At 41.9% G+C, this 14,437-nt stretch overlaps 1 protein-coding gene across 4 annotated transcripts in view; it reads right to left on the reverse strand.

The window, feature by feature from the left end:
* cdk16 (cyclin dependent kinase 16) overlaps window positions 1-14,437 on the reverse strand; it is a 55,360-nt gene that overhangs the window by 12,129 nt on the left and 28,794 nt on the right. For all 4 annotated transcript variants that reach the window (XM_071922335.2, XM_071922334.2, XM_071922333.2 and 1 more), the window contains 4 exons: window positions 9,812-9,926; window positions 8,907-9,001; window positions 8,544-8,606; window positions 1,828-1,951 (listed from right to left, as the gene is read on the reverse strand). In XM_071922335.2, coding sequence (XP_071778436.1) covers window positions 1,828-1,951; window positions 8,544-8,606; window positions 8,907-9,001; window positions 9,812-9,926 — 397 coding nt within the window. The remainder of the gene's footprint in view (window positions 1-1,827; window positions 1,952-8,543; window positions 8,607-8,906; window positions 9,002-9,811; window positions 9,927-14,437) is intronic.

Raw genomic sequence — 14,437 nt, forward strand, 5'->3', positions numbered from 1 at the left:
CTGTTGAAGATGCAGTTTGAGGAGCTGCTGACTTAAGTCCTACTGTTTTCTTCAGTTGTTTCAGACTTTTTTGTCATGCATTCTTCGTACAACTCCGTGTGGTTGCTTTTAAGGTGGTGGTACCCCTTCTTGTCGCCACTACTACTTGACAGGTTTTGCAGATTCTTTTTTGGCATTGTTGCCATTATTTGACAGTGAAGAGAGACAGGAAAGATGGGGAAGAGAGAGGGGGGTAACATGCAACAAAGACCCTGGGCTGGATTCAAACCCAGGTCGTCACGGTTACATGGTACGTGCCTTGGACCACTGAGCCAGCACGCCCCTAAGGCACCATTCCTTTTGGTACTAATTCCTCTGCATCCAAATTCTCAACGGTTTCAATAACAGTTTTCTCTTTTTGTTCATGGTCCATTTCACTTATTTTGCTTTCATTTTCACCTACAGGTCCAGCTGATTTGTTGGAATCCGTTTACAACTGGTTTGCATGCAGAGATTGGATTGCATGACTAAAATGCAAATTACGTTATTTAAAAAAAGGCTATATCGCAGTCCACTGCGATGTGCATATTGCACAATTTCATATCACAATGGCAATAAAAAAAACAATATAACGCGCAGACCTAGTCTTAATGCCGCTTGAGCAGGAACCTCAGTTTCAAACATCTTTCTCATGTTTGTTGAGGTAGAAAACAGGACAAAATAAACTAGAAGACACTCAGAGAGCGAAAACTGCTAACAGCTGAACAATTCAACAACTTGTTAACACACAACGATATCATTCCTATCACTTGAATTTGAAGTGAAGTTGATTTGTTGATGCTCTAAAGATACCCTTAGGATTTGGAATTAAGTCTATCCTGTTAATTTCATAGTTATGACTCAAAAGCAACAATCATGTAATTGATAGCCCAGGTTCCTTTCCCCAAAGCTGATCTGTCCACCAAATTTAATGGAAATCCATTCATATGTTTTTGAGATATCCTGCTGACAGACAATCTAACTAACAGGGGCAACAACACAACCTCAGTAACATAACCTCACCGCTGAGGCAATAAACATGAATTAAGAATCAACATGTTGTCCATCTTAAACTAGTTGCATGCTCTTAAACTACTTGTTGGCAATTGTCTCTTTCTCTTAAGACATTTCACACAATTGTGTGTTGCTTTAGATTGAGCTCCAGCATTGCTGGCAGTCGAATGACCGCTAATTGGTTGGCTAGTATTCAACGAACGTCTGAGGCTAGCACGATACTGCTAATTCATACTGTCTGTGAGCTCTGTGGGACGGTAGCGAACCTTTTCACATGAAGGAAGAGCTTTGTGGAGATTAATGCAGTGTTGCTCTGTGGTTTGTCAGACTGGAGATAACCAAACCATTTCCACATGATAGAGGTTGTGTGACACTACTCCATCTTCGTGGTCGCTGTCACTGTTGCTTTCCTTCTCTGGTTTGCTAATTTTTATGTCTTGCCAATCTTGATCCACTTATCACAACTTATTGTATTATCTTCTCCAGTAACTCAACCCGCATGGTCCCTCGGTGTCATGTTGTCATTGTTGTGAGTGGGTGTGTACATCAGCAACATGCAAGCTTATTTTTGTCATTTGATTGGCTGTTTGTATTACAAATTTATGTCTAGATTGAGGAAAATTATTTCATCGAAAATAAGGCCCAAAGTTTATGATTGTTGTCGTGGCAAATTCTATCATGACAATTATCAAGATTGATTTATTGCCAAGCTCTAGTGTCTACACATTTTAAACCTCTGTATACATCTCCACACATGGAGTCCCAAGACTGAACCACACTCCCTCCCTCGCTCACCAAAGTCAGCCAGTTTTAGTTCTCCCTTGTCATTGATCAGGAGGTTTTGGGGCTTCAGGTCTCGATGGAGAACTTTCCTCCGGTGGCAGTAGGCCAGACCACGAAGCAACTGGAACAGGAAGAGCTGCAGAGGAGAAAACCAACAGACACACTGGAAAAATAGCAGATAAACTGGCAACATAGAGAGAGATACACTGGAAACATAGAGGGAGATACACTGGAAATATAGAGTGAGATAAACAGGACATATAGAGGGAGATACACTGGAAACATAGAGGGAGACAAACTGGAAATATAGAGGGAGAAACAGTGGAAATATAGAGGGAGATAAACTGGAAATATAGAGAGGGGTAAACTGGAAATGTAGAGAGGGATAAACTGGAAATATAGAGGGAGATAAACTGGCAATATAGAGAGGGGTAAACTGGAAATGTAGAGGGAGATACACTGGAAACAGAGGGAGAAACAGGAAATATAGAGGGAGATAAACTGGAAATGTATAGTGAGATAAACTGGAAATATAGAGAGGGGTAAACTGGAAATACTGAGGGAGATACACTGGAAACAGAGGGAGAAACACTGGAAATATAGAGGGAGATAAACTGGAAATGTATAGTGAGATAAACTGGAAATATAGAGAGGGGTAAACTGGAAATACAGAGGGAGATAAACTGGGAATATAGAGGGAGACAAACTGGAGATACAGAGGGAGATAAACTGGAAATACAGGGAGATAAACTGGAAATATGAAGGGAGATAAACTGGAAATATAGACAGGTACACTGGAAAAATACAGGGAGATAAACTGGAAATATAGAGAGGGGTAAACTGGAAATATGAAGGGAGATAAACTGGAAACAAAGAGCTAAATTGGAAAAATACAGGGAGATAAACTGGAAATATAGAGAGGGGTAAACTGGAAATATGAAGGGAGATAAACTTGAAATATAGACAGATACACTGGAAATATAGAGTGAGATAAACTGGAAATATAGAGTGAGATAAACTTGAAATATAGAGGGAGATAAACTAGAAATATAGAGGGAGATAAACTGGAAATATAGAGAGGGGTAAACTGGAAATACAGAGGGAGATAAACTGGAAATGTATAGTGAGATATAGTGGAAATACAGAGGGAGATATACTAGAAATATAGAGGGAGATATACTGGAAATACAGAGGGAGATAAACTGGAAATGTAGAGGGAGATACAGTGGAAATACAGAGGGAGATAAACTGGAAATGTAGAGGGAGATAAACTGGAAATACAGAGGGAGATATACTGGAAATATAGAGGGAGATAAACTGTAAACAGAGAAATACACTGGAAATACAGAGGGAGATATACTGGAAATATAGAGGGAGATAAACTGGAAATATAGAGGGAGAAACACTGGAAATATAGAGGGAGATAAACTAGAAATATAGAGGGAGATAACCTAGAAACATAGAGGGAGATAAACTGGGAATATAGAGGAAGATAAACTGGAAATATAGAGGGAGATACACTGGAAACAGAGGGAGAAACACTGGAAATATAGAGAAAGATAAACTGGAAATATAGAGGGAGAAACACTGGAAATATAGAGGGAGATAAACTAGAAATATAGAGGGAGATAACCTAGAAACATAGAGGGAGATAAACTGGGAATATAGAGGAAGATAAACTGGAAATATAGAGGGAGATACACTGGAAACAGAGGGAGAAACACTGGAAATATAGAGAAAGATAAACTGGAAATATAGAGGGAGAAACACTGGAAATATAGAGGGAGATAAACTAGAAATATAGAGGGAGATAACCTAGAAACATAGAGGGAGATAAACTGGGAATATAGAGGAAGATAAACTGGAAATATAGAGGGAGATACACTGGAAACAGAGGGAGAAACACTGGAAATATAGAGGAAGATAAACTGGAAATATAGAGGGAGATACACTGGAAACAGAGGGAGAAACACTGGAAATATAGAGGAAGATAAACTGGAAATATAGAGGGAGAAACACTGGAAATATAGAGGAAGATAAACTGGAAATATAGAGGGAGATACACTGGAAACAGAGGGAGAAACACTGGAAATATAGAGGAAGATAAACTGGAAATATAGAGGGAGAAACACTGGAAATATAGAGGAAGATAAACTGGAAATATAGAGGGAGATACACTGGAAACAGAGGGAGAAACACTGGAAATATAGCGGGAGATAAACTGGAAATGTACAGTGAGATAAACTGTAAATATAGAGAAAGATAAACTGTAAATATAGAGGAAGATAAACTGTAAATATAGAGGAAGATAAACTGTAAATATAGAGGAAGATACACTGGAAACAGAGGGAGAAACTGGAAATATAGCGGGAGATAAACTGGAAATGTACAATGAGATAAACTGTAAATATAGAGAAAGATAAACTGTAAATATAGAGGAAGATAAACTGTAAATATAGAGGAAGATAAACTGTAAATATAGAGGAAGATAAACTGTAAATATAGAGGGAGATATACTGGAAATATAGAGTGAGATACACTTCTCAGTACTTGTTTATATGTATTAGTCTGTAGCCAGGGTCCAAAATTAACTTTTTGGGCCATCTGCCAATGGCAGGACAACTGAGAAAATTTACCAGCCTAAAATATTTTTTACTGGCCATAAAACTGTATAATATAATATTTCATTAAAAAATATTACTTTAAGTTTTTAGTATGCAAATTCATGTTTAGCCTCACAACTTTTATTCAAATCTTTTTCAATGAAAAATCAACACTTAGTACCTTTCTAGTGCCACACACACACACACACACACACACACACACACACACACACAGGCTCATGTATTGTTCTGACGCCGCATCTCACTGAAACACAGATCCCCTCTGTGACTTTTCTCATTGTCTACCTCTTCATTTTAATTTTTTCTTTTGGTGATATAACACTGGCTGTATGTCGCCATATCTGTAACGTAACAAAGTGTAACTAACACTCAGTGTTTCTTTTATGACTAAAAAGATAAGTGGACGTTGGTACTGTAGAAGTCAGGTAGAAGTCCAGTGTTTCCCCTGTATATATTAATAATAATAATATTTTCAAAATGATTTTATTTTAGGCTTAAATGGTCTCACTTGGTGGGTAAACTGTTGTTAGAAACAGTGTTTCTAGGCGCTGCTACTGAAACGTCGTGGACAGAGTGAGAGAAGCACACGGACACATTGCTCATTCAGCCATTTACTATAATAACTGCTGCCTATAGTGTTTCTATAATCATTCAGCCATTTACTATAATAACTGCTGCGTGTGTGTTTCTCCCCCGGACCATGCCGCTGCTGTAAGAAAAAAACACTCTAGGGGAAACACTGAAGTCAGAGTAGTAATCACGCAACAGAACAACAGCCAATCTTTTGTTAGTAAGCTGCTTTTACTCCTTGATTTGATTCGCTCATGTTATGACAGGTAGGCTACGGTACAGGAGGGTCGTATTAGTTACTCAGCTGGTCTAAGCACATAAACACAGCGATGTAAACCTGACAGTGCGTTGTGATTCCAAAATAATTTAGCAGCCAACTGGCCGGTGACCCCATTTTATTTTTCCACCAAAATTTACCCACATTTGGCGCTTGGCGGGTGTTAATTTTGGACCCTGTCTGTAGCCATGGTTATGTATGTAGCATAGTTATGTATGTACGTATGTTTAGCAACTAACTGAGACCCTTAGTGGGCTTTTGTTTTAATGCACTTGTCACTTTCTTTCTTCTTTTTCTTTTCTTTTTCTAAATGCTGCCTGTAGTTTTATTTATTTTATTTTTATATGTTTTGATGATGTCTATTTGTATTTTATTGTTCTTGTCTACCTCGAGCACACACCAAGACTAATTCCAATCAATGTTTAATTGAAATGGTAATAAATTATTGAATCTTGAATCTTGAAAATGGAAAAAGTAGATCAAATGTTGTATTTGGGGTTTCTATTGATGCTTTCCTTTTGTTTACATTTGAATCATGATTGGGCCTTTAATGTCATTACAAAATCATTTTAAGGGTAATTTTGGTTCAAAGGATGAAGTTAAAAAATACCGAAAGAGCAGAAGAGGGTAAAAAATATATATATATTTGTATTGAATGCATCACTTTCACATTTTATAATTTCTCTAATTTACCGGTCTTCAACCACTGCTGTGAAGGGAAGCAAATAACTTCACTAGAGTTTATTCTGTTGAGTAACAATAAATAAACATAAGCAATGCTGACTCATCTTTATACTATCAACTAACACTAGCTGCCACAAGATATTGCTGGTTATTTATCAGGGTAAGTTCTACTGAAGTTAACCCTTTCACAGGAGCTGTTAGACAGCGTCTGGTCCATTCTAGTCAAGTATTATATTATCATGGATGTATATATATATCATTATAGGCCTATATTATAATACAATATATAATATTATATTATTCCCAGTTACTGGCCAAAAATTAATCTGCGGTTGTGACATTTACAAGGCCGGTGAACCAACAGATGTGGTAAACTATAGGCCCATTAGCGTTCTGCCAATAGCATGAAAGATCACAGAAAAAGTGGTAACAGCAACTTGTGGATTTTCTGAACATAGGACATGTCTCACTTCACCCAATGCAATTTGGTTTTAGAAAGCATTACTCGCGAATTGTTATCTCATAGAGCAAATTAAGTCAAAGCTGGACATAGGTGGCGTTGTAGGAGCGGTATTTTTGGATTTATGCAGGGAATTTGACACTGTGAATTATAATGTCCTTCTGTCTAAGCTTTCACGTTTTCATTTTTCCCTGATGTAATGACTCAAATGTATGCAGATGACACCATAATTTATGTGCATTTATGTGCCAAGACAAGACAGCAGGTGGCACGTAAGTTAATGGCAGCAATGTCTAGTATCTCTGACTGGCTCACTCAGTCCTGTCTCACTTTAAATATTAGCAAGACTGCATGTATTTATTTTTCAATCAGGAGGAAGGATGTTCATCAGCCTGAAATCTTTGTTAAGGGCAAAAAGCTCCAAATAGTCTCCGATTTTAAGTACCTTGGGATAATTATTGATTCACACCTGAAAAACAGGTGAAAAGGCTCATCCATACAGCCAAACTGAACCTTAGAAATTTCAAATTCATTAGGAACCAATTGTCAACAGATGCTGCTAAGTTGTACATGCATTCTATGATTTTTCCAAATCTGTCATATTGTTTTACCACTTGGTCCCAAGCAGGAAAAAATACTCTTAGGCCCATGCACAGTTTGTACGAAAGAACACTCAAAATATTGGACAAAAAGCCTGCAAGGTATCATCACTGTCATATAATTACAAAGTATAACCTTTTGACCTTTGATACTTTGGTTTACCTTGCAAACTCCTGTTTAATGTATAAAATCTCCCACAATCTTGCTCCTCCCCCACTGACAGAGTTTGATTCACTATGTTCAGATAACATTAGGCAGACAAGAGCATCTACCAGAGGCAACTGTGTAGTGCAACACAGGTCCACTGAATTTGGCCGGTCAGCTTTCTCCATTAGAGCTACAAACTCTTGGAACACAATATCAGACAATGCTCTACCTTCACTAGTTTTAAATCACAATTGAAATCATGGCTGAAACAGAACCAATCATGTGACCATTCATCACTTAGATACCAAACAGAGCATTTTATTCTATTTTTGTATGATGTTATGTTTTTATTGTATAGTGGTTTCAGTTTTGTATGATGTAATGTTTGTTTACTATACCCTGTATGATTTTTAACATTTGATACTATAATTTAATATAAATATAATATAATATAAATTTAGCTATCTAGCTAACTCTTTTTCATTTTGAAAGTTGACAGTTATCAATCTCCTATGAAAACACCCAAAACATCACCAAGTAAACCAAATAAATTACCGTTGATGAGATTGCCAAAGTAGAACATGTGTGAAACTCAGACTTCAAAAAACTAAGTTATGGACTTTCCATCCGTTACAATACAAACTGTATGGACTTTCCATCTGTTACATTACAAACTGTATGGACTTTCCATCCGTTACAATACAAACTGTATGGACTTTCCATCTGTTACATTACAAACTGTATGGACTTTCCATCCGTTACAATACAAACTGTATGGACTTTCCATCCGTTACAATACAAACTGTATGGACTTTCCATCCGTTACAATACAAACTGTATGGACTTTCCATCCGTTACAATACAAACTGTATGGACTTTCCATCCGTTACAATACAAACTGTATGGACTTTCCAAATATAAACCGCTGCAGCTTCACAGTTTGTCTCTAACCCTTCTGACTTTTCCTTCTTTACAGACTTCAGCTGCCAGTTCACGTCATAAATACGACAGATTCAGATTCAGATCAGCTGACTCACCTGACTCACCTGAGTCTTGTCTTCAACTCATCAGTTGGTTGAAGAACAAGCAGGCAGATAAACTTGTGTGTAAAAAGTGTTTATTTCAGGAACCCCCCCAAAAAATCTGATTCACATCCGACCCATTTCCCATTTTGGATCAAAACTGTGAATATCACGAAAGTTGACAAGTTTGCATCACTGTACTGTGGTTCTGTATCTGCATCTGGCTTTAACAATAATATAACAGTGATAATTACAAATATAATTGTTATTATTACTATTTTTATTACACAGTCCTAAATATTATTACCAGTAATAATTACAACAGAGTAATAATCAGGACTCACCTTGACGTTGTGAACATGGATGGTGTTTCCACAGTCATCCAGGTACTGCTTCAGATCTTTGTCCTGACAAACACACACACACGGAAATGGAGACACACACACATGCACACACACATGGACATGGACACACACACAAACACAACCACAAATGGACACACACACACACACACACACACACACAGAGTTATTTGGCAGTAGCAGTAGCTCTCTGCTCATTCTACTGAGGAGAGAGACGAGCAATAAGAAAACAGAAAATGACAAACACAGTGTGTGTGTGTGTGTGTGTGTGTGTGTGTGTGCATGAGTTTGTGTGTGTGTGTGTGTGTGTGTATGTGTGTGAGAGAGAGAGGGAGAGAGACTCACCAGATATTCAAACACCAGTGTGAGAGACTTCTGTGTGTGGATGATGTCATGTAGCGTGACGATGTTAGCATGTTTCAGATCCTTCAGCAGCGACACTGAGGGGAGCAATCACACACACAAACACACACACACAAACACGCGTGAACACACAAACAGTGAAGACACACACACCAAACACAAACCTACTATGTAGGAACCTAATAAGGAGCTAGTATGACGTAGTGTGTACTATGTAAGGTGCTAGTATGACTTAGTGTGTACTATGTAAGCAGCTAGTATGACTTAGTGTGTACTATGTAGTCAGCTAGTATGACGTAGTGTGTACTATGTAAGGTGCTAGCATGACTTAGTGTGTATTATGTAAGCAGCTAGTATGACTTAGTGTGTACTATGTAGTCAGCTAGTATGTTTTAGTGTGAAAAATAGACAAACATTCTGTTCTATTGTTTAAATCCATCTTGAGCTTCTCAGAAACAGAAACCTCCACCAGTCCACCATCTGTCCATACTACATGCCAAGACCAAATTTCAAAATAAGAGTAATACGCAGACAAAAAATCCTAACATACAAGGCCACAACGCTGTATCACCCAAGGCTATGTATTGGGTTTCTTGGGCTTATTTGATCTGTGTATTACTCCAACTTTAAATGTTGCTCTATATGGACTTTGATGGTGCTGCTGCAGCAGGTGAATGGTGAACTTCAACACCTTCAGAGTGGATTTGATATATTATGTTGGGAGCTAGTGTATTCTATGTAGCACTATGTAGTACTATGTAGTATATACTATGTAGAGAGATAGTGTGTACTACGTAGCAGTATGTAGTACCATGTAGTATGCACTATGAAGAGAGCTAGTGTGTAATATGTAGCTCTATGTAGTACTATGCAGTACTATGTAGTACCTTCTCTGATAGCTGTACATGGAGCTCCCTCTTCATGTTCCAGTCGAATTTCCTTCAAAGCAACCAGGTTGTCAGTCAGTTTACTCCGACCTTTATAGACTGTAGCATAGGTTCCCTGGAGAGAGAGACAGGCAGAGAGACAGATAGAGAGAGAGAGAGAGAGAGAGAGAGAGAGAGACACACACAGACAGAGACAGACAGAGAGAGAGACAGGCAGACAGACAGAGAGAAAGACAGACATGAAACAGAGAGACAGACAGACAGACACAGAAAGACAGAGTGACAAACAGACAGGGAGAGAGAAGAAGGCCTTGATCAGACAGGAAAATACTACAGTCTCTTAACAACACAAGCAGATCTAGATGACAAGCATAAATCCATCTTAATTTTTACAGCAAAAAGACAGCAAACCACTTGTCATCTCCACCGGAACAAACACAATAAATCAGTTTTCATCCAGCAGATTCCTGGAAGTCATGATTGCTGAGACCTTCATGGATAAAATAAGATAATGATGCTGGAGGCCAGACACACACCTGCAGCTGGTTGTGTCATCAGGAGAGGAGCTGGTCCTGCTGGGCTAACACTCTCCTGTTGACAGGCTATACAGACCTGTGGCGACTGCTGAAGGTAAAACAAATTACATTTGTCTACCGTCAGCAAACAGACGGCCTAGTTGAAAACTTCGATAATAACCTTAATAAGATGCCAAAGTTGAGAAAAGTGATTGAGAGAGACGGCGGGAACTGGAATCAGCTACTACCACATTACAGGGTTTTCCCCCTTTGAACTCCTGTATGGACATCAATCACACAGCCTGCTTGGCATTTCCACAGAGGCCTGAACAACCCAGTTCACACTGCAGTCTTGTTGATGGAGATGATGTATCAAGGACTAGTGGCCTATGGTAAGGGAGTACATATCTCAAGCCCAAGAGGCCCAGAAACAAGTGTACAAGTGTGAATGATCATCAAGAATTCCTGCCATAGGACAAGGCATTGGTGCTGGAGTCCACAACAGAGTTACACATCACCTGGCAAGAACCTCATAAGGCAACAGGAAGAATGGTTCCAGTCAACTACAAAGTTCACTAGCCTGGTCACCAAACATCCACACAGGTCCACCACATCAATTTATTACAGAAATAGTATGCTAGAGATGCTTTGTATTCCTCGAATTCGTCTCCCTCGTCTGATGATGGGCTCAGGCTGATGGACAAGATCCTGAAACCCCACAGAATATGATGCAGTGTACATTCATGATGTTATAATACACAGTGCAGACTGGGATAGCCATGAGGAGCAGTTTACAGCTGTGTTGGAGGCTCTCTGCAGGACAGGACTAATGGGCAACTCACAGTGCCAGCTTGGGTTGGAGGAGCCCAAGAAGATCGTCGCCTGACCAGCGATGGTCGGAAAAAGAAGTTGGTCCCCGGGCGCTGCAAGCTGCCCACCGCTCCTGGCCTGCCCATGGAGGAGGACGAGCCAGGATGGGATAAATGCGGAGGACATATCTCACGGTGCCATTAGAAGCATGTGTGTGTGTGCAAGTCGCCGTGCACGTGTGTGTGCATGTGAAAAATGGTTGTTTGTGACAAATACAGACGGGTTTGTCTGTCCGTTTCCTTTAAAAAACAAGGCCCTCACCTCATATTACCTGTTGTGGACTCACCTACCTGTTGAGTCATCAGTCCCATCTGGTGACCAACCATGCATCCCTCCTCTGGATAGCAAAAAAGAGAGACAAATGCTTGAAACATGGTTCCTGTCTTTACTAGAATTGTATTTGTCTGTGGTCCACAGGTCTGGAACCAGGCAGAGGAACGTGACACCCTGTCCCAGACAGATATCTTCTGCATTTCAGCTGCCCCTCCCTCTAAACCAACACTGAGGGGGTGGAGGGTGTAAAGGGCTGAGGACTCCAAGCCAGACCATCCATACTCCTGCAGCTAATTGGCTCATTACAGGAGAGTCAAAAGACCTGCTGCTTCAGTTTGGTTTTGGACAACCATTATGGAAGCCAACCAGGACAGTAGGGGCTCTATGGATCTCAGTGTTGGTTGGTCAGTCGTTCGGTTGCTCTGTTCACCACTTCTGGTCATTCGGTGAAAGTGTGCAGCAGGGAGTTAGACTGCAGACTCTCACTTAGGAGACCAGAGTTCGATTTCCTGCAGGAACGCTTCCACAAAATAACTATGAGACTATGAGTCTTGTTCTAACAACCCCCGGTCATTGTCCAGAAGCTAGAAACTTTAATCTCTTTCCTTCATGTGTTTAATTATTGTACTGCACTTGCTGCTCACCACCTACCCATTCTTGTCACAATATGTGATTGTGGTAGTGGGGTCTGGTTTTTGTGTCTGTCTGGGACAGGAAAGTGAGAAGATGAAAGGGAATTCTGGTACAACTTCACCTACTGACAAGGTGCATGGAATGGGCAGGTAACACTGGAAAAGAATAGATTCCAGCAACACTTGCAGGACTGGGAACAAATGTTTATTAGTAAACGTTTATTAGTTTACTAGGAGTGGGAGAGTGAGCAGGGGCTCTGATGGTACTGGGACACAGCTGTAAGGAGTTAGTAATCAACTCTAACCTCTATTTACATCTCTTGCAGTGAGGTTGGGAGAGAATGAGCACATCAGTGACATCGGAGCTGGAAAGCCTGTCAGAGAGTAGTTTGAGTTATTTTGTTCTGAGCTTACTAGCCCTTTTTGAGTTATCCTTTTGTTGATGGTGGCAGCCATGAGTGGACTAAATAAAAGACCTGGTGAGCCATGTCTTCCCATCCCTGTGTGTGTGTGTGTGTGTGTGTGTGTGCATCTCTACAGCCACTCTAACTGGCCACTCTAATAACAGCAGTGGCCAGTAAGGGGGGGTAAAATCCGAGTGTACTGTAGAAGACCATCAATCTGCAGTCTCCGCTGGGGCAGGCGCTGCAGCATCTCGCTCGTCTCCAAGAGGCCCAGGTCATGCTCCAACAGCAGCAGGGCCAAGCGCTGCTTGAGATGGCCCAAGCCCAACAGGCCAACTGTGAGGCCCTGCAAGCCAACCAGGCCGTTCTGCAGCTGCTGCTGGCGCAAGCTAGCCAACAGCCAGCCCACGGACCCTCAGGGTGAACCCCCTCCATTTCGCCACAGAAGATGACAGCCAGCAATGACCACGAGGCGTTCCTGAACATGTACGAGCAGCTGGCCAGATCTTGGCGGTGGCTGGCTGGGGGATGGGCTGTGTGCCTCCTCCCGTTGCTTTCAGGAGAAGCATTAATAGCGGCGCACAGCCTGTTGGCGTCCTTGAGGAGCAACTACGACCAGCTCCGCCAATCCATCCTGGACCGCATGGGATACACGCCAGAGAATCACCAGCGCCAGTTCCAGATCCTGCAGTTCAAGGACATCGGCCGCCCTTTCCCCCCTCGCAGACGAGACAAGGTCCTGAAGACGGTGGTGCTGGAGCAGTTCATCCAGGTGCTGCCCCCAGCAACATCAGCCCTCCAGTCTGAATGAAGCCATTACCCTGGCAGAGAACCATTTGGCTCTTCCTCCTCGGAACAGTGGGACAGCAGTAGAGCTGCCTCAACACCAACACCGATGTCCAACCCCTTCGGGCACACACACACACACCTCTTCCCTATCCTCCCATGCCCATGCCCAATTCCTGTTTTAACCCCTCTCCCCAGGTCCCAGCCTCAATGTCTGCGGTACCATCCCCACAGGGGGAACCTCAGACGACTGGGCAGGAGTGCTGGTGGTGCGGGCAGCTCAGCCACTTCCAGGCAGAGTTACTGGTGATGGAGGTGGGGCAGGTGGTTTGGGTCGTTGCTCCATCAGCGCCCTCCCCCAATCAGGAGGGGACCAACCATGTACCTGTAAGGATCCAGGGGGGTAGACACCAGGCTTTGATGGACTCAGGCTGTATGCAGTCAATGATCCACCAACGCCTGGTGCGTTCCGGGGCATTGCTGGAAGCACAATGGGTGGAGGTAAGGTGTGTGCGTGGGGATGTTCACATGTATCCTATGGTGACCATAGAAATCAGATATGCGGGCAAAAAGCATAGTGTTAAGGCCGTGGTTAGCTCCCTCCTCATGCACCCTCTCATCCTGGAAACTGATTGGCCGGGGTTTTGGAGGATTTTAGGCAACAGAGAGATGTGGTCATGACAAGCAGATGGATGTAGGATGTGCGCTGTGCTGGCTGGTGACGCACGGTTGTCCGACACTGCCCCAGAGGGGGAGAGGGAATGGGAGGAGACTGTGGCAGAGCCTCCTTGCGTTCCCAATTTTCTGAAGGATTTCCCACTGGAGCAGTCTAAAGTCTGATGTTTATTGATGGTCAGTTTGTGCGCCCCAGTGCAGCACTCACCTGTCCCCATTTTGCCCTGATTAGAGACAGGCTGTACAGAGTGGGTCATGACAGCGGCTCACCACAAACCCAAGGCTGATCACCTAGGATGCGATAAAACACTAGAACATGTAATGGCCCGTTTCTATTGGCTGGGCATTCGGGCAGATGTGCAAAGGTGGTGTGCCGCCTGCCCTGAATGTCAATTACTTGACCAACCGGCTACTCCAAAAGCGTCTTTACGTCCCATTTGATAGAGTGGATATGGAGATCCTCCGGCCATT

This window comes from Centroberyx gerrardi, chromosome 14 (genome assembly GCF_048128805.1).
Source record: "Centroberyx gerrardi isolate f3 chromosome 14, fCenGer3.hap1.cur.20231027, whole genome shotgun sequence".
NCBI lineage: Eukaryota > Metazoa > Chordata > Actinopteri > Beryciformes > Berycidae > Centroberyx > Centroberyx gerrardi.